At 39.2% G+C, this 20,079-nt stretch overlaps 2 protein-coding genes across 10 annotated transcripts in view; both read left to right on the top strand.

Annotated features, from left to right (window-relative positions):
* The window catches only part of nfat5b (nuclear factor of activated T cells 5b), a 33,062-nt gene extending 27,978 nt beyond the window's left edge, over window positions 1-5,084 (top strand). For all 9 annotated transcript variants that reach the window (XM_052063752.1, XM_052063751.1, XM_052063754.1 and 6 more), the window contains one exon: window positions 575-5,084. In XM_052063752.1, coding sequence (XP_051919712.1) covers window positions 575-810 — 236 coding nt within the window. In that variant the 3' untranslated portion in view covers window positions 811-5,084. The remainder of the gene's footprint in view (window positions 1-574) is intronic.
* Window positions 5,085-6,889: 1,805 nt separating this feature from the next.
* kars1 (lysyl-tRNA synthetase 1) lies at window positions 6,890-19,302 on the top strand. Its single transcript, XM_052063786.1, is given in 16 exon segments — window positions 6,890-6,983; window positions 9,093-9,118; window positions 9,120-9,262; window positions 11,619-11,763; window positions 11,841-12,006; window positions 12,104-12,197; window positions 13,105-13,291; window positions 13,978-14,103; window positions 14,240-14,359; window positions 14,509-14,671; window positions 15,163-15,336; window positions 15,489-15,574; window positions 15,634-15,719; window positions 15,805-15,931; window positions 16,971-17,114; window positions 18,663-19,302. Coding segments are annotated over 16 exon segments (1,941 nt in total). The 5' UTR covers window positions 6,890-6,904; the 3' UTR covers window positions 18,738-19,302.
* Window positions 19,303-20,079: the final 777 nt, after the last annotated feature.

Genomic DNA, 20,079 nt, shown 5'->3' with positions numbered 1-20,079 from the left:
AGATCGAAAAATCATTCAAAACAGATGCCCAAACCACCTCAGTGGGCTGTTTTTGACTCATAAAACATGCTATTTTTCACAAAATGAAGCATGAATAGTTTTGGTTTCACACTTTTCATGTCTTTGTTGGTTCCTGTGACAGTGTAAGTAGGATATCATTTCAAAGTAGGTATTGATAGGCCGCAAGGGACGGGAATCGATAACTGTTCATTTTTTAGGACAGGTTCCCAATTAGATTTCTTGGATTTTTTGTTTGTTTTTTTTCTTCCCTGACAATTCCTATTTTGTGCATTGTTAAAAATAAATAAATAAACAAATAAATAAATAAATCGTAAAGCGACAGAGAACCGGCACTCTGCATCTGGTGAGGATGCTGCAAGCACCACATTTTGAAGTGTGATTCACTTTTATTGCACCCCGTTACCCAATAAGAATCTATCAAAGAAATGCTTATGAATCCGATAGATAAGCGGTATCGATAATGGAATCGTGAAATTCTTATCAATTCCCATAGCCATTGTTTGTAGTATCTTCAATAAACCTAATCGACCTTTTGTTTTCTCCACTCACGCAGAATGTGGTCAGCTGATGAGCGCACCAGGAAATGCGGTGTCTGACCAGATCATTGCCATTAGCCAGTCTGGTCAAAACCAAAGAGAGAGTGAGGCCCGCATTCAGTCGCTCTTCAACCAGTCACCGTCACAGTCAGTGACGGCGCAGAGCGGCTTGAAAGCCTCGCGGAGCATGGAGAAAATTGAGAACCTGCTGGTCAGCCAAGAGCCGGGCAACGGCATAACCCATTCTTTCTAATTTCCAGAAAGATTTGTGGATTTTTTTTCCCCGTTTCTTTCTTCCCATATTATCAAATGTGCACGAGGGGTGTGAAAATATTATGAGATGATTGGAGATGGAAATGAGCCATAGATTGTGTTCTGCTCATTTGATTTAATCGGTGGCTCCGAATAATTTTTTTAAGATAACTCTTTGAAAACATCTCTATGTGAACTAGATTTGAGTGATATAGATTGACTGTATATAGAATAGCTGTCCAGCACGGCGCAGTAGAGGTGGGAGGAAAGTTTGAGCAGAGTATGCTATGAATGTATTATGGTGGTCATGTGGTTGAAAGGAGCAGAGAAAGTGTTATTGAGAGGAAATCGCCAGACTATTCTGTGTCATATTTTATGAAATAACGTTGTCAATACGTTTGTGCCTTTTTAGAAGTCACTTGAGATCTCAGCATTAGCCAAATACTGTAAATCATGCTTTGATTTTTTTTTCGGCTTAACTTTTGCTGCAGGAGGGCTGATAAAATAAAGTCGAGCAAGTGCACTCTAATTACGCTGTAATTGATTTGTATTTTGGATTGGAGGAAAATCATTTGAATGATATCTAGTGGTGACTTGAAGGAAAAATGATTTATAGTTACTTTGATTAAATTACCCATTTTTCAAGATGGGTAAAACGACCCATACAAAGTTCTTATAGGAATCCTTTGTTTATATTATCGCATCTCAAAATGTAACATAATTAGTAAAAGATAGCAGTGAGGAACTTTTAAAGAAAAAGTGTTCCAAAAGGTTTTGTAGAATATTTGTATGAGACTGGGTCTACTTAATACAAATAACGGAATGTAAACTCGTTCAATATTGTGTCATTTGTCCTTTAGAGTTCCATGGATGGACTCAACTCTGCGTCAGGTACGCGTAACCAATGGTTGTTGCATCATTGTTGTTCAGAAGTTTGCCTTGACCAGGAAGGAATGTTTGCTTTGCTGTCACTTCTGAAAGGAAATTCATGCTGTGTGTCATTAAGGCAATCCAGGTCTCGGAGTTAACGTTTCAGGCGCAATTTGTGTAGAGCACGCACAAGCCACTGCGTGAATTTCAACACTCCAGGCTGTTCCGTTCGGCATGCTTTTAAGTTTTAAAATAAGTGGACAAAGCTGTCTCGGCCAGTTTGTTTGGGTCTAATCAGGTGAGAATTGGGACAAAATTGTTGGCACTGTTTCACTGCAGAGAATGTGTGTTACATACAGTGGATATAAAAAGTCTACACACCCCAGTTCAAATAGAAATACATTTTTTTGTGACATATAAAATGAGACTGAGATAAATCATTGTAAAGCTTTTCCCACCGTTAATGTGGCCTACAACCTTTCGATGGAACTTGGGCCAGTTAAAAATCACATACAAAATGCAATAATACAAAATCTTCAGTATTCTACTAAACAGCAAAAGAAAAAAGTCAGGAAAAGCCTACTAGAAACACAGATTTTTATTTGGTGTTAAATGTTAAACTTAAATGGTGAATGTGTGTGCTGACTGGTGCCGAGTTGAATGTGATTGATTCATTTTGAACATCCCAGTTATAAGAGGATATTTACACTCAGGTGACCATATTATTTCAGCTGTTATTTGTACTTCCCATGACAATTTTTTAAAAATCAATTTAATTTTACAGGTTACAGGTCACATTAACGGTGGAAAACATTTTGAAATGATTCATTTTGTTCCCTGTATAACAAAAACCTGGCATTTGAACAGAGGTGTATCGACTCTTTTTTTCTTTTTTTTTTTTATACCTTATCTACTGAAAGATTCCTTTATCATTCTTGATTGAGGTATTTTACGCATGGCCTTGAAACTTTACAAATGCAATGGATTTATTGAATGATAAACGACAGTTTGTGTGTATTAGCTTTGTTCATTCTTAGGTAGTTCTTGCTAGCATTGCCCGGCTTTGTGTCAATGGTGATGACGGGCCAGTTTTATGGCCTGTTTGCTTGCATATCTTTTTTCTATCTTTCTATCTACATATCTAAAAATCAAATAGCAACACATTCCTTCTCAGTTTATGTTTGTTTGTTTCTGACATTTTTATCCCGCTTATTCAGGGGCTGGTCTCTGACAAAATACTTAAAAGTTCACTTTTCTTGTTTTCATGTGCAGTTTTGTAGAATTTCTGTGTTGCCTACTAAATTTAAATTATCCACCTGCCAAAAAAGAGCTATTTGGATGTTAGTAGAAGTAGTAGTACAGTGTAACCTTGACTAATGTGATACATGATGTGACAGTATACTGCATTGAGCAGAGCTGTTTTCAGTGGGACATTACTCCCGAAGGACACCTGAAAGCTATGTGTCATTGGCTCTCCTTAAACTTGTGAAACTGAAGATCTCTGGTGTTTAATATTTATGGTTGTTTTTCCTTTTTTCTCCGGTAAGGTTTCTTGTTATTGGTTTCGTACAGTAGTTTGGTGCATGTATTTATTTGTGTCGTTGGGTTTCGATCTTTTGAACTGTGACCGATGGTAATCTATTGTTGTTTGGAGTCCACATCTACTGTCCTCAATTGGAAACATCTACTGACACAAAAATGATTTTTCATGTCTGTGTCTACACTCTGGTGAGTTTTGGAAAAAAATATAACACTCCAAACCTTTTGGAGCAGATGGCACCAAACTTCACAGATTATCCTTTTAAATAGGAACAACAACTTTCAGTATTATGACTAATAACAAACTAATGAGATGTCAGCGCAGCGTGAATACTCTCTGTGAGTGTACAGAATGGTTGCAAGCCTCACACTGATCTCAAGAGGCATAGAGTGCATGCTGAGGAGGTCCACGTTTTATATGTGGGAGAAATGGTTGAAGTTCTTTGATAATTTTTTTTCAATAGAACAAGCGTTTATTTTACCAGGTTGACTACTTATAGCTTGCTCAAATGTCTTCAAACTATAACTACAAGCGGTGCCTTGAGATACGAGATAGATTCGGTGAACTCGACTCACTTCACAGGAAGCAGCACTTGGGCAAATGGAGAACCAGTTCTAAAAAAAGAGACTCCAACCTGAGTTTGCCCCTTGCAGTTTACTCTCAAACTAAACATGAAACAAAGAATTACACCTTGTTTTTTCAAAACAACCCCACAGATTAGCCTATTAGTCCGCTATCTTAATGTTACTGCTAAATAAAGACAAGAAGTACTTGTGGTGAAATTCTTTATCCTTTGCAAAGAGACTAATATTACAGTACTGTACCGCTCTAATGATGAGCTAAAAGGATAGCTCAATAAACAGTAGCTCATTCTGTCTGTCCTATACTGTCCCCAAGTGGTCAAGACGCGAAGAACAATAACTTCAATTGATACAGTGTGACAAAAATGTTTAATTCAATTTTATTATATAACCATTTGTATTTGTGTAAAGTGCGACTATTATGGAGGGCTAAAAGATGACTTGAGTGTTTTTAGTTACAAGCGTTGTCACAGAACGAATGAAACTCGTATCACAAGGCACCATTGCTTGATACCGTAATGTAAATATATGTGCATGTCAGAGACTATATTTTACACCCATCTTACTTCCCAGCAAAGTAATGGTGCAAGCCAAGACACTTTAAATGTGCTAGTAATGCTCTACAGCAGGGATGTGACGGATAGAAATGCCTGTCATACATCTAACAGATTTGTACTAAAATATCCAATGCGTTTGTGTAGACATGGATGCACGTGTTTTCTGAAACTGCTATGCAGCCAAACTGTAAATGTTGAGCCGTTACGTTTTTGATATATATTTTTCTATGTAGCCGCTTAGTTTTTAACAATGACGGGAACCAAAATTGTTTTTTCATCTCATTGTTTAAACTTGTTGAGCTTTCTCTGGTGGTTTGCTTGATTGCCTGAACTGCTTGATGCCTTTGTGTCTTTGAGGTGCCGTACTTGGACCAGTAAAAATCAGCACACTAGATTAATCACATTTCATTTTTAATTCTTCGGGATGGTCAGGGGGGCGCTACTGATAATCACATTTCATTGTTCAATCTTGTGGGGCAAAATGCCTCTGAAAAATTTTATGCTGCATCTTCCAGTTTCACCTTCAAAGTCTCCCAGCACAAGTGAAGCACTCCTCCAGTTCGTGTTTTATAATCCAGCAAATAGAAAGTGAATTTTTCTTTGAGGTTTCACACACTATGAGAACAACTGTCACATATCCCCCCCCCCCCCAAAAAAACAAAACTTTGTTGGGATTAATTTTTTCTGTAAACTTGCTGCTATCTATATTAAACATATACAATATGGATATTTGTATTCTGAAGCTTCTTATTCAGTTTTTTAAATGCATTTTTATTGAATATACTGGTGCAAATTAAAAGGAAAATACAAAAGATAAGTTTCTAAGATTTGGATATTAGTGGTAAAAAGTTATTTTTGTTTGGATTTCAGTAATAAAAATGTATCACCATAAGGTGTGTTTGAGACATCAATTTCAAACCACCCCGCACACTGTAAGAAAAAAAAATCTTGATGGGATTTTCTCTTTGAACTCATTACTATTTGCATTAAGTAGAAAATGTTAGAAATGTAAATTGGTCACGCTCCCACACTTATTTTGTAAATTAACTGCAAAATGACAATCTACATACAAACAGCGAAATATATTGACTTGATGACTGGATGGACCATGACAGGGTTGACATTTTGGCAAAATTAACATTTTAGGAGTACAAGGTACATACATTTAGCAACATGATTCAGCTAAGGCCCACTGGTGTCAAACTCAAGGCTTGTGGCCAGATCTGGCCCACCACATCATTTTATGTGGCCTGCGAAAGCAAATCATGTGTGTCAATTTCCATCAGCCTTGTTAAAGTCTCTACCAAAATTTCAAATTGTCATGTGTAATAAATAACGTTGAGATTTTGCAATAATTTTGTTACCCCGTTTACACTCACTTGAACAATTATTGAAAAAACAACAAACAAATAGTTGAGTGATTTCAAAAGTAAATCCATGAATTTGTTATGTACTAGTAATATGGTGAGATGATTAAATATTTATTCAGTTTCGCTGTCGTAACAACCCTACGAGAGAAGATGTAACTCCGAATTGGCTTGCGAAAAAATGAGTTTGACACCCCTGAGTAAAGCTGACTGTGTACTGTTTAACAAATACATCTCAAATTTGCGGCTCGGCTAATGTATGGATGGATTTGTGGTTATTTGTTTATTTATTGTCAGTTGATATTTCACTATGACAATATGGACAAACTAAAATTCAACTACACACGTTGAAAATTATGAACGATGACAAACAACAAATGATCTACTCTGCAACTAGGTACTGTTTCAGGCTCTCCTGATGAAAGACACATCACTGAAAACATCAATTATTGGTCAAGTTAGTGGAGAAAGGGGCATGATAAAAAAATGTCTGCAAAAATTGTTTGCACACTTTATATTTAGAAATTTCGGTTGACATTTTACTAAGAGTAATGGAAGCAAATGCACACATTTGCTTCCGTGGGCCACGCAAAGTGAAGTGGCCTGCTAGATCTGGCCCAAGAGCCTCAAATTTATAGTACGGTACAGGTACTCTACTGTGGAATTTTTATTCGACCCCAAACTAGGCACTTTATTGTGATTTTGGGAGACTTCAAATATATTAATTAAATTATTATTCAAAAAGTGAAGTGATATCAGCTAACAATTCTGTCTATTTCCACTAATTTCATTGAGGCACGGTCTTTTACTTCTGCCTCAAAAATTCCGACGGTCTCTGAACGCCCCCATTTGATGACTTTCAAGTGCTTTTGCGCATGCGCAGATCCTTCAACACGCAAAACCAGGACCATCATGGCTGATGTAACAGTGGCGGACGGCGATAAACTCAGCAAAAAGTGAGTTTATGCGTTTTCCATCTGATTCAACGCGTATGGCGTTCGGTTTCGTGATTCTTGGCTGTCATACAGATGACAAGTACTAGTAGCAGACGTAAAAGCGCATAAGAAAGATAGTGAAACTAATTTGCCACACGAAGGCATGCTGGTAGCCTACATTTCCCAGATGTCTGTCTTCTTACGTCAGTGGGAAATGTAGTTTTTAAAATTATGATTATCCCACAATGATCGTGCAGTTTGTGAAGGAATCAAACTACAAGCTCCATAATGTCCTAAAAGAAAGGTCGTCCACACGCCGACTGGGTAAATCTGGGACATGTGCTTTCTATCTTTTTTCCTTTGGAACATTAGAACATTCTTATTACTTATTACGATAATCACCCTATAGGACATAAATCGAGATAGTATTAATTGGATTAACGTTTTCATAAAGTTGTTTCTGACCTCCATACGATATGTTAGCAACACTCACAGGCACTTGCTAGCTATCTGTTAAAAGAATTCGTTTTTTGGGTGTGTACTGCGGTTGACTTTCACGAGAACTGTGCACATTCTGTTTTCCCAATTTGTCAACCCAATTTAATAGTGTCGTCTAATGCGTATCTTGCTCATGAATGTTTTCTGTCAAATATCACTGACAGGCACGACCTTCCTTTTAACAACCAATTAAAAATGTTTTCCTTCTCTATATCCCTCATAGCAGTTAATAATCGATAGTTCTTTTTCTTATTTTCATCTTCCTTGCTTTTGCTTTCTTGCTTGCGCTCTTTTTTGTCTTGTCTTTGGTTTCTCTTTCGCTTATTGCTCTCTTTCTTTCAGTTACCGTAATATGAGTCTCTTGTATGGGTGAGATGTCAGTTGAAGGTTAAAACCGGGAGAAAAGCGACTTCAAAAAAGAAATACACAACCGAAAGGAACATTGGAGTGACTGTGTTTTTGGGTCATTTTTGTATGATTTCATTCTAGTTTTTATTGTTATTTTGTATGTAAATGCTGTCAAGAAATGTTGACTTTTTCTACACTCTCTTCATCTTTGTCGGTCCAATAACTTTATATGAGTTCTAAAATAACTAAATGTGTAATAAATGTTATTTCATTAAAAAACATTGTAAGTCACTGCAACATGATACATTGACTTGAACATTTATTCATTCACTATGCAAACTGCTTTATTCTCACAAGGGCTGCGGGTAGCATTTCCCAGCTGACATCGGGCAGCCGGCGGAGTACACCCTGGACTAGTAATAGTAATATAGACTAGTGTCTATATTACTATAATAATTACTATAATAATTTAGTGCGTTCAAATAACCTACAGTCGTGTTTTAAGAATGTAGGAGGATACACGAGTGTCCGGACAAAACCAATGTAGTTAAGGGGAGAACATGCAAACGCCACACAGGAAGCCCAGATTCAAAACCTCGACATGTGCACGGTGTGGCAGATAATAATAATGTAATAATAATACATTTTATTTATAAGCGCCTTTCAAGACACCCAGTCGCCCACCATGCCACCTGACTGTAACATGGTTCTGAAATATAGGACAATGAAAAAGTAATTACGTTATGATTCAGTTATATTCTCCATGAAAGTCAAGTAAGAACGCTCCTTCATTAAATGTGTGGGTGGGGCAACAACATTTATAGATGACTAGCTGGTTCGCCGCCCTCCGGGCGGCTCATCAGCTAGTTCCTGCGGAAGGCTGGTAAGGTGGGCCTTCGGCCCACAAAGGTGTTGTTGCTTGGTTCAACTTTTTGGTCATCTTCATTGCTTATCGCGAAAATAAAGAGATGTTTAGCTCTACTAAATAACTAACAGTTTCATTGCAATGCTTGTGGGTAGACAACATTTTTTCGCCCAGATGCCCGCGCGATCGTAGTGAGCCACTGCCTGAGCGGCGCAGTGGCGGCGCGCAGCGGCACGGTGAAGTAGGTACGTTTTGAAAAGGGACAGGCGGAAGGACAGACCGCGTGCGGGACGACGCACAATATATATATAGATAAAATGCAAATTTTTGAGACTTAAAAGTTAAATAAAGTTGAGCCTCACAAATGCACTGTTTAATTCAGACGTGCTCAACCTTTTTTGACATCTACTTATCAAGCGGCCAACCTGCGATCAACTCCTTAACGCACATGTACTAATACAGGCACACCCACGTGGTAATAAGCATGCACACATGTATGTCAGTGAAACAGAAAAATCAACTAAATACAAGACCAGAGTGAATTTATAAAAAAATGAAATAACTGACTCTTTTAGTAGGAGACCTGACACCGGGAGACAGGAATGCACTTTTGTAGCGTGTTAAGCGCAGAAAGAAATATGATTACCACCTCTGCTTGGTTGTAAGCCTTGTTTGTATTATTATTATTATTTTTTTGTATATACATATGTCTTTTTCTCCAGATTGCTCTTCTGACTGGTGGCTCGGTCGGCATGCTTTGCCTGGTCAGGGCAGTCAGGCAGCAGCTGTGCCAAGCCTTTGAAGTCAGGGGACTGTGGCATAAACATGCACATCCATGTACAGCTGCCGTGCCTACCCAAATTTATGGGAACCGTTGGAGAGGTGACAAAAGGTTGGTGGCTTTTCCTTTCAAGAGAGAATAACAACCAACCTTTTGTCACCAGCAAGTTGTGGCTTTCTTTCTGTTGTCCACATCGGTCAGTTTCCCTTTTTAATATGCGGTATTAAACTTACACGGCTCGCAAAATACTATTTTTGACTATGAAACATAAACTACCGAATGAAAGATTAGACTCTTTTCTTTCATTACCATAAAGTTTGTTTCTTCTGAAATCCATTTTTTTGTAACCAGCTGTTGAACATCGTTTTAGTTCACTCCTATTTTGGACCCCCAAAAAACGCAGAAAACATCTTGTGTCATACTATATTTTATGCACAGCAGTGACTTCAACACTAATAATTTAGTGACGGCTCAAACATTTGAACAGTCCTTTCCATCAGTCATTTTCTGCAAAAATCGGACTTTGGTGGAAACATGAGTTAGGCACTTACGTTGTTCGCGTTTCGATATGACAAACGTTCACTGTTTGCACACTATTTAGTGTAGCAGCAGTAGTAGTGTTTAGTAGTGTGTGTCTGCCTTTATGTGCATGCAAGCATGTGTGCATCTGTCTATGTGTGGGTAGGTAAGTACGTTATGTATGTATGTTACTTCTACCTCTAAATTTTAAATAATCTCTGTCATCTTTTCTCTCCTTTGACCCTTTTATGTAGTACATTCAACGTGAAAAACACTTAGATCAATCACAAGCTTCTTGTTATGATCCAATTTCTAAAGCTTCCGCTGCACCGTTTTGATACACGGTGATCTCCTCCACAAGAGACGCAATGCTGTCATCTTTTGGCCATATATGTATTTTTTATTTTTTTTTTACATTTAATTAATGATCAAATCAGAGCTGGACAAAACTTCTCAAAAGCCCATTCCTATTTAAAAACCAAATAAACAAAAAAATATATATAGTTGACAGTTCCCGTGGCTGGTGCTAATCACTAGGGTTCTCATTGACGCCATTTCATGTCAATGACAATAGTATTGCCCAGCCTTGCAGACATGCATGTATTTTTTATCCTCTGCAAAAAAAACAAATAATAACTGTTATTGCAGTTTACCGAGTCACTTATGACCTTTGTCTTCATGGCTGTCCCCTACTGCCCCCTAATGACCAAGTGGTGCATTGCAGAAGGATCTGCAATAACTGAAATCATGATGCACAAACTGTTTAATGCTTTATATGCTAACTATGTTATTATCAAATGTTTCTTAAAGTACAATATTCTGGTATTTATTCAAAACAGCAATAATTTGGAGGAGGGATGGAAGGTTAGAACGTATCAATGACATTTCCATTTATTTCAATTGGGAAAGATGCTTTGAAGTACATGCATTTTGCGTGACGGTTAGAATAGATTAGTTTATTTGAAAGGAGATTGCACATATAGCACGTTTGACAATGAAGTAAAACATGGTTTAAAAAAGGTTTGAAATTTGTATTTTTCATCTGTAGTCCCTTAATGACAGATTAACCATGATATGGTTAATATGTAAGAATAATAAAAGCCACGCGGCCCGGTAGTCCAGTGGTTAGCACGTCGGCTTCACAGTGCAGAGGTCTCGGGTTCGATTCCAGCTCCGGCCTCCCTGTGTGGAGTTTGCATGTTCTCCCCGGGCCTGCGTGGGTTTTCTCCGGGTGCTCCGGTTTCCTCCCACATTCCAAAAACATGCGTGGCAGGCTGATTGAACACTCTAAATTGTCCCTAGGTGTGAGTGTGAGTGCGAATGGTTGTTCGTTTCTGTGTGCCCTGCGATTGGCTGGCAACCGATTCAGGGTGTCCCCCGCCTACTGCCCGAAGACAGCTGGGATAGGCTCCGGCACCCCCCGCGACCCTAGTGAGGATCAAGTGGCTCGGAAGATGAATGAATGAATAAAAGACACTAGGCAAAAAGGAGCGTGTTCACTGGACCAATTAAAATCAAAAGTCAAGACACCACTTTGCAGTGGACCCCTGCATACTTTTCCAATATTTTGTTGTGTTTTGCAGAAGGGCGTTGGGGGTAATGCAGCCCCATTTTACTCGGCTTATTGGCGATATGCATCACTGACTATTCAAGGATTTTTATTTATTTATTTTTCAGTAAAGTATTTTTTTTCCTGATTCAATTGAATGTGCCTAACTAAATTGCTGAGTTTTAGGCACCCTGGTCCCTATGCCGAGCATTGCAGGCGTCTGCTGTACTCAGTTGTATAAGAGGAAATGGATTATGGTAATAGTACCTACCGCTATCTAGTGGTACAGCATGGCATAGATAAACAACCAAGATGCATTTTCTGGATTTTCTTCTCAGTGTCACTGATTGTGTTTCACCTTCTAACCAATAACTGCTTTGATTCTTCATGTCTTACCAGTGAGCTGAAGAGGAGACTAAAAGCAGAGAAGAAGGCTTTGGAGAAAGAAGCCAAGGCCAAAGAACAGGTGCAGCTAAAGAAGGAATCCAATAACGGCACACCATCAGACATCGCTGCTATAGATGAGGAGACACTTGACCCAAATGTGAGATTCTTGGATGAACGTTGGCTTTTACCCTTCATTGACTGAACACTATTTACATTGTTTGCCTCCAAATGCAGCAATACTACAAGATTCGCACACAGGCCATTCAGGAGCTCAAGGGTAGCGCTGAGGACCCGTATCCACACAAGTATCACGTTGACTTGTCGCTCACAGAGTTCATTGAGAAGTACAATTACCTACAGCCAGGGGAACAGCTAAGGGATGTCGTTCTCAATGTATCAGGTACAGTATTGTCATGCTTGAAGCCATTAGAAATGATTGGATTTGAGTGACTGTATAAGGTGTCGATAACTTTTATTTCTTGTCTTGTGATTGGCAGGCCGCATCCATGCCAAGAGGGCATCCGGTGCTAAGCTGCTGTTTTATGACATGCGAGGCGAAGGCACCAAGTTGCAAGTTATGGCAAACTCCGGGTACTGAAAGATTGAGTAAAACATTGTCAAAATAATCCCTGTTGCCTCAATATTGTGTGTATATACATTTATTGACTAACCAATTAACTGCCAGACATCGTCAAAGCAGAGTTGCCTGTATTGCCAGCCATTTTAGAACATTTCCACTGCCATTTCGCAACAATTTGAAAATGGTGTTCTGTGACAACATAAGCACCAAACTTGCCAAAAACAAAATGTAGATTCTTCTTTCACTAAGAAAAAAAAATGTTTTATTTTTTTCCCCCTTATTAGTAGTAGCACATGGGCGCTTTCACTCAAAACATTGTTTTCTAACCAAAAAGTAGAAGGAAAAACCTGGGGTGAAAAGAAACATGTCAAGCTGAGCAATGACTTTAGTGCCCGTATTTGTTGCTTTTGAAATATATATTGTAATTTTTAAATGTATATCTATTTTTGAACCTGGTGTTCACCATTCATGCCATCCTTTCTCGTGATTACAACACAATTTCCCGACCTACCACAATACATATTCTGTTTATACCTTACATACGCACTCCATCCGACCATCTCCAGGATTTTTAAAAAATATAACAGTGGTTTACAATCCTGAATTTCACAGATAAGATGGGTTAGCCCCTCGTCCACGCTTACCAATTCAAAAATGCCCTCGACCTAGATCCACTTTGACAGCTGACAAGTATATAAGCATCCATGGCGATGAATGACTTAGTTAATGCTGCAATATGAACTAAGATCACAATAGCAATGTTGTCCTCTCAAGAATCATATCCAGTACATAATTTTTTTTGTGCTTTGGTTATCAGAGGTGTTTAAACAACAGAAGGCAAAGTCATGTATGCTCATACTTCATGATAAATTTAAGAGGTAAGATGCTGTAATTGTAAATTTTTCCTCACTCTGTCAGGAACTACAAGTCTGAGGAAGACTTTGTGGCCATCAACAACAAGCTCAGGCGCGGTGACATCATCGGTGTCCGTGGGAACCCCGGGAAGACTAAAAAGGGGGAGCTGTCCATCATCCCCATCGAGATGACTCTGCTTTCGCCTTGTCTCCACATGCTGCCTCATCTCCATTTTGGACTTAAAGACAAGGTAATACCATTCCCTATAGGACACTATGTTATTGTCTCACGAGGATCCGAGGCTCGCTTGTTTAAAAATACAGTTGAACCTCAGTTATTATTATTTTCACATGTTGTGGGTTTCAAATACTTTACCTCAAAATGTTGTCTCACACACACTCGGTCATAGATATTGTATTGAATGTGAGGCTGGGAACTTCGCCAAACATCGACAACTATTTAAAAAAAATCAATGTATTTATTTTATGCGACAGAGACTGTCAAGGTTATTTTTGTTAATACGTATGGGTTTCATGAACAGATTAATTGGATGTACACTATTTCCTAGAACAAATACATTTTTGTAGCTTCAGTTTTAGTCTGACCTTTTAGAGCAGATACGGTAATCCCAGAAACGAAATAACATTGTACAGAAAGTGTTCAAGTCAAGTGTGAATGTGAAATTCATACTTTGGTTTCATATCTTATTTATGCAGACCTTGACCTCTGGATTAAGCAGAACAATTGATGATTGTAAAGATGTGTCACTGCAAAGCTTTTGATTGAGATGACTCATAGATTAAACATCACCCAAATCCCTAAACGGTAGCCAAAAAAAAAGGTTGTAGTCACCCAAACCTAAAAATGGAAGAGGCAATTTTTTTCACGTATCTTTTTTTCCCCATCTTTTGTGTTCTTGTCATGGCTCTCTCAAAGGAAACACGATTCCGTCAGCGCTACTTGGATCTCATCTTAAACGACTACGTGAGGCAGAAATTTATTACACGAGCCAAAATCATCACATACTTGCGCAGCTTCTTGGACCGGCTAGGATTTTTAGAGGTAAGGGTTTGAGATGCTTATCACAACCAATAAAATATACTTTTTTTTCTCCTCCATTTAAAAACAAATAAAAAAAATGTGTGTGTCTGTGTCTGTGTGAAATTGCATTCCAACTCATGCTTGCTGTCGTTTTAAGATTGAGACGCCAATGATGAACATCATTCCCGGTGGAGCAGTGGCCCGTCCATTTGTAACTTACCACAACGAGCTGGATATGAACCTATATATGAGGATTGCTCCTGAGCTTTACCACAAGGTAGTGTACAGAATTTTGGGAGGCAAACAAACATTTTAAATGGAGCGCATCATCAGTTTACTGTTAAATTATTTTCTCTTGAATGTCGCCGCTTAGCCCTGAGTGGATTTTAGACATTCTTAATTATACACTGTGCGTTCTACCTATAGATGCTTGTTGTCGGTGGGATAGATCGAGTGTATGAGGTCGGCCGTCAGTTCAGGAATGAAGGCATCGATCTCACTCACAACCCGGAGTTCACCACCTGTGAATTCTACATGGCATATGCCGACTACCACGACTTGATGGACATAACAGAGAAACTTCTGTCAGGTACGCAGTAATCCGCTTGCGTGGGGTCAACAAAGACTTCAATTTGTCTTGCTTCATGTTTTCCGTGAGGCAGTCTGTTTCAAAGTGCTGTAGACTGTATGCATACATTATGCCGTGCAAATGCTGAGGGCAATGATGGCCGCACACGCATTTGGAATTACTGTGAAATTTCAAGTAGTAATTAAGGCTGAATATCCTGGAGGTCCAAGTGCTCATTTCTGATGTAATGCCTATATCCTGTTTACATTACATTTCGAGTCACACGTCACTGCTGTGGCTTCCTTATTCATCAGTCAGGGAGCTTCATTCTGTCATGTCGCAGTATCTGGAATCAACCTACTCAGGAGAACTTGATTTCCCCAACACACAGGAAGATCTTTGGTTGTAAATAATAAACACGTTCAATATTTTGACCCCTTTTTCATTAGACTGTCACATCACTATCAGGTCAAGAACAAAAATACTGAGTCTGTTCTGTGTTTTCCTTTCAGGGATGGTGAAGCACATCACGGGAGGTTACAAGGTGACCTACCACCCTGATGGTCCAGAAGGAGAAGCCCAGGAGATTGACTTCACTCCACCGTTTAGAAGAGTGAGCATGACACATGACCTTGAGAAGCTGATGGGAGTTAAATTTCCTCCCACTGACAGTTATGACAGTGACGGTAAGATTAGGATACAATCTGATTTGTTGTTGGTATTGTTTTTGTTTTATGCGATTGGAACGACCCTAGTGAGGATCAAGTGATTCGGAAAATGGATGGATGGAATTATCCAGAAATGATGTCCATATGCCTTTTTTCCATGAACTCTTTAGAAACACGTAAATTCTTTGATGACCTGTGTGCCCAGAAGGGAGTTGAATGTCCTCCACCCAGAACAACTGCCCGCCTACTTGACAAGGTACTTTATTTACTTTATTAATTATTACACATGACTTGAAGCACTCTGTTGTTTCTCAGCTTGTGGGAGATTTCCTGGAGGTCACCTGTATCAACCCCACATTCATCTGTGATCACCCACAAATCATGAGCCCCTTAGCAAAATGGTGAGGGGAGACATCGCGTCTCAATTCTCTCAAAAGACTTTTGCAAATGCCCCTGCCTGACAATTGAAATGGTCCTTTCCAATAGGCATCGATCAGAGAAAGGCCTAACGGAGCGCTTTGAACTCTTCGTGATGAAGAAAGAAATCTGCAACGCCTACACAGAGTTGAATGACCCCATTAGACAGAGGGAGCTTTTTGAGCAGCAAGCCAAGGTATGTAATGGACTTTGTAATATGGTGCGGTGCTATGTTTTCAACTCACAATTGGCGTTGCAATCGAGAGAGATAGGGTGACACACAACGATCAAGTTGTTAAGCAATTTAATAGTGAGGAGCTGTTAAGAGATTTATGACCCGTCAAAGTGGTTGGTGTTTGAAGAGAGGTTTGGGGTTTTTTTTGTGCCTTTTCCAGTATGCATCCATGAGAGCGAGTAGCATTACCATTTAATGTGTTTGTTGGTTAAGTTAAAGTTCTCCAGCTGGTACCGATGGACATGTGCAAACATTAGCATTAGCTTGCACTAAATTGGCCTGGCATTTAATGTAATTCGTGCCTGTTTGGCACGCCTCTTCACAACGGTTATTACCACTCCTTGTTGAAGTTTACTTTCAAATTGCATATTAAACAGAGAGGGTTACATGTTGTGCAATCAAAACAACCTCATACGTTTTTCTTTAGAAAGACCGCAAAAAATCCATAGATGGGCTAATGAATAGCATAAATGTTGCAATGTTATAACCTTTTTGATTAATGGTTATTTGAATATAAATGGAGCAACACACATAGACAGAAATGCTACACTTGTGACCTTCTGTTAAATTATTTTATTTGTTACTACTGTATGTTTTTCTAATGCACAATATTGTAGGTTTTATTTTTTTTTAATAAAACACAATTTGGATTGCTTTTAATGAAGTAAAGGACGTTAACCCCCCTTTTTTTCTCTTTTTTTTTTAAATGAGAAAATGTTCAATCACAGTTCAGAGCAACTGTGATTACGTTTTCAGTCGACAGCAAGAGGCAAAATGGCTCCCTCCTGAAATGGCTAAGAACGAGTGGATTTTACTGCTTAACTCAGATTCCACAAACACATGGTGAATAAAAATGCCATGTTTAGCTTAGTGAAGGTGCATATTAACATATTATAGGAAAGAAAATTTTGGGGTTGACTTCCACTTGAAAGTTGAAGAAATGGAGCTCTTCTCGTGATGAGTGCCTGACAAGAAAATATTTCCCTCCAATATTTTTCAGGCCAAGGCCGAGGGTGACGATGAGGCCATGTTCATCGACGAGACCTTCTGCACAGCACTGGAATATGGTCTCCCACCAACTGCTGGATGGGGAATGGGCATCGACCGTCTCACCATGTTCCTCACAGACTCCAATAACATCAAGGTAACGCAGTGAAGAAATGCTGACACCCATTTTTGACTCCATAAATGTATAATTACCGTATTTTCACGACTATAAGGCGCCATTAAAAGTCTTAAATTTTCTCCAAAATGGACAGTACGCCTTATGGTGCGGAGCGTCCTTTATATGCGCTGAGTTCCAAAATCTGACTGACTGCCGACACGCTGTTTATATAGAGAAAAGGCGGAAGTGACTGTGAAAGAAGTCGGCCAATCAGGGAAGGGTGGGCGTGTATACATACATATATGGAGAGGGAGAGAGAGAGAGAGAGAGGGAGAGAGAGGACAGACAAGCTAGTCCGCCAATGGTGAAGGGTGGGCGTGTAAGTGGACGCCTCAAGCCAGTACCAACACTTGTATAGAGTGTGGCAATGTGCTTTGTTGCAAAACAACTCCGGTTTTGGTTTCTAAGAACCCCTGAAAATAAATTCGACAAAAAGACACGCACGCCTACGAAGCTCAGTTCAAACTTAAAGCCACCGGTTATGCTTTTGGCATGCGTGCCCATCTCACAGCAGCGGTGAAAAAAAAAGTCAAGCAAATGAACTCTGAGCTTGCCGTTATTCCCGGAGGCTTGACTAAAGAACTCCAACCGCTGGACATTGGCATCAACCGGGCGTTCAAAGTAAAGTTGCAAACGGCATGGGAACAATGGATGATCGGTGGCAAACACAACTTTACAAAGAGTGAGAGGCAGCGCTTGGCGAGTTACGCCACAATACGCAACAACGAGAGGGAACGCGGCGTTTTGGATGGATTACGGTACTTGCACAATTGTTCAATTCTTTCTACACACACACGCGCTGCCACCATGTTTCGCTCTGTTCTTTACTTTCAAATGTGGGAAAGCTTCACACGAGAGAAATGTTGACTTTGCTGTTGCTACTCCTTCTTTTCGCTCGGCAATGCGTAGCAACTCACACTGGCATGTGATGCATTCAATGACAACTGAGATGTGCAGTCCTCTGCTTCTGATACAGAGGATGAGGACTTTGATGGATTTCTAGGTGATGATTGATCGAAAAACGTGAGAACATTGTACGATGGCTAAATAAAATACACCCGAACTCAGTTCTGCTTTCGTTGCCTTTTTAAAAACGTGTTTTTATCTTATCTGTATGTCTTGGCATGCTACCGTATGCTTCAAGCTAACGTGTTAGAGTGCGCGCATGCATGCCGTATGTTTAAGCTGGCGTATGTTTTACCACTGTAAAACTGCGGCTATTCGTACGATGCGTCCTGTGTATGTGTAAAATACAGAAATGTCACGCATTAATGAGACTGCGGCCATTAGTACGATGCGTCGAATAGTCGTGAAAATACGGTAAATGTAAATTTCCCCAGTGTGGGACGAATAAAGGATATCTTGTCTTATCTTATCTTAAATAAAGGATATCTTATAATGGGGGAGAAAGAGGAATGTCAAGAACCACATAACCTCTCTGATCTTAAATCAATCTTTTTAACAAGTTCCTGAAGGCGATCATATTTTATGAAAAGTCTAACAGTTTTATTATGCGTTCTTTCTCAGGAGGTGTTGCTCTTCCCAGCCATGAAGCCCGATGAGAACAAAACAGGCGTTCCTGCAGAGGGCACCTCTGTGTAACGTACTTACCCGCCCCCCCTTGAAGAAGGCCGGAGAAGCATTTGTCAGTGGTTAATTGTGAGGTCTGCCGAGTTTTGTTTTTAATGATGTCAAAGGCTGCGTTGCTCAATTACTGATACAGATGGTCTGCATTTTGCAAGACTAAACGTTGCATCATAAAAAATATTGTTTCATTGAGTTTTTTTTTCACGTTCTGTGATCATGTTTGTTGGATCTTACTTGTTTGACAACAAGTAAACATTTTAATCTTCATTTTCAACCGGACCCTCATCGTTTGATCAGTGACTCACATCCTATCCATCACCCTTTTGCAGAACAAGATGAAATGTTTCAGAATATCCTTCAATTTCTTTCATAATGTAGTCAATTTGTTGCTCAAGTCTGACTAGTCTAACTTTGATATCTGGAGTTGAAGCGTCAAAATATAATTGAAGCACCTGTTGTAATATTTGGAGTCGTCACAATACTGCAATCTCTCCTGTCGTCATGTTTGCTTATGTTTGCTATCATCGACAGACTCCAAAAGTCAGACCTCTAATGCATCTGAATAAAGCGATTATGAATATTTTTGTCTTTTAACTTTTTTAAATACTATTTAAAATAATTACTTATAACAACTTATTAGTGTCTCATCCATTCCTGGTTCAATTTGAGCATTATTGTAACTGACTAAAATGTGAATTTTGCCACTCAGCATATTGTCAAGAGAACCAATGGGCATCCTTGATCTTATGGTGCCCTATGTGAGTCCCTCCTCCTGTGACACCACCATCAAGCCGCATTCACACATACCAATGAAAAACAGTCGAAAGTTTTTTTATTACAAATTATATAACGGTAAGAATAGATCAACAGTCAAGTATGACAACAAGGAATCCAATACAATTCACAAATGTGATTTCTTTGTCTCTCGCTAAAATTGGTCACCGTCTGAGTGACTAATAGTAACAACAAACACAAAGTGACAAAACAAACAAAAAATAAATAAAAAAGCAAGGCTCATGAGAGCACTTGCCGACGGCAGCCTACCCGGTTGCCATCTTAATAAGCAAGTGATATCGAGAATTGCAAAACTAATCTTACTTTTCTATCAATAACCGTTTTTTAACGAGAATATGATGCAATCAAACGTCAAATCGCACACCTGATGTGTTGATCCTTATATTTTCAATACATTAACTATTTCCCACCATTTCCGCAAGAATTAACCCCCAACACCTACCCCATCCCCCCAACCCGACTCTTGTGTCTTAAAGATGGCTATTCCTCAAAGGGGCGCACATTTCTGCAATCAGTTGTCCCGATGAATAGACGTATCCTAAGTTTACTTTGGAGCCTGGTG

The sequence above is a fragment of the Hippocampus zosterae genome, chromosome 4 (assembly GCF_025434085.1).
Source record: "Hippocampus zosterae strain Florida chromosome 4, ASM2543408v3, whole genome shotgun sequence".
NCBI classification, from domain to species: domain Eukaryota; kingdom Metazoa; phylum Chordata; class Actinopteri; order Syngnathiformes; family Syngnathidae; genus Hippocampus; species Hippocampus zosterae.
This window is presented reverse-complemented; position numbering and strand designations above follow the sequence as displayed.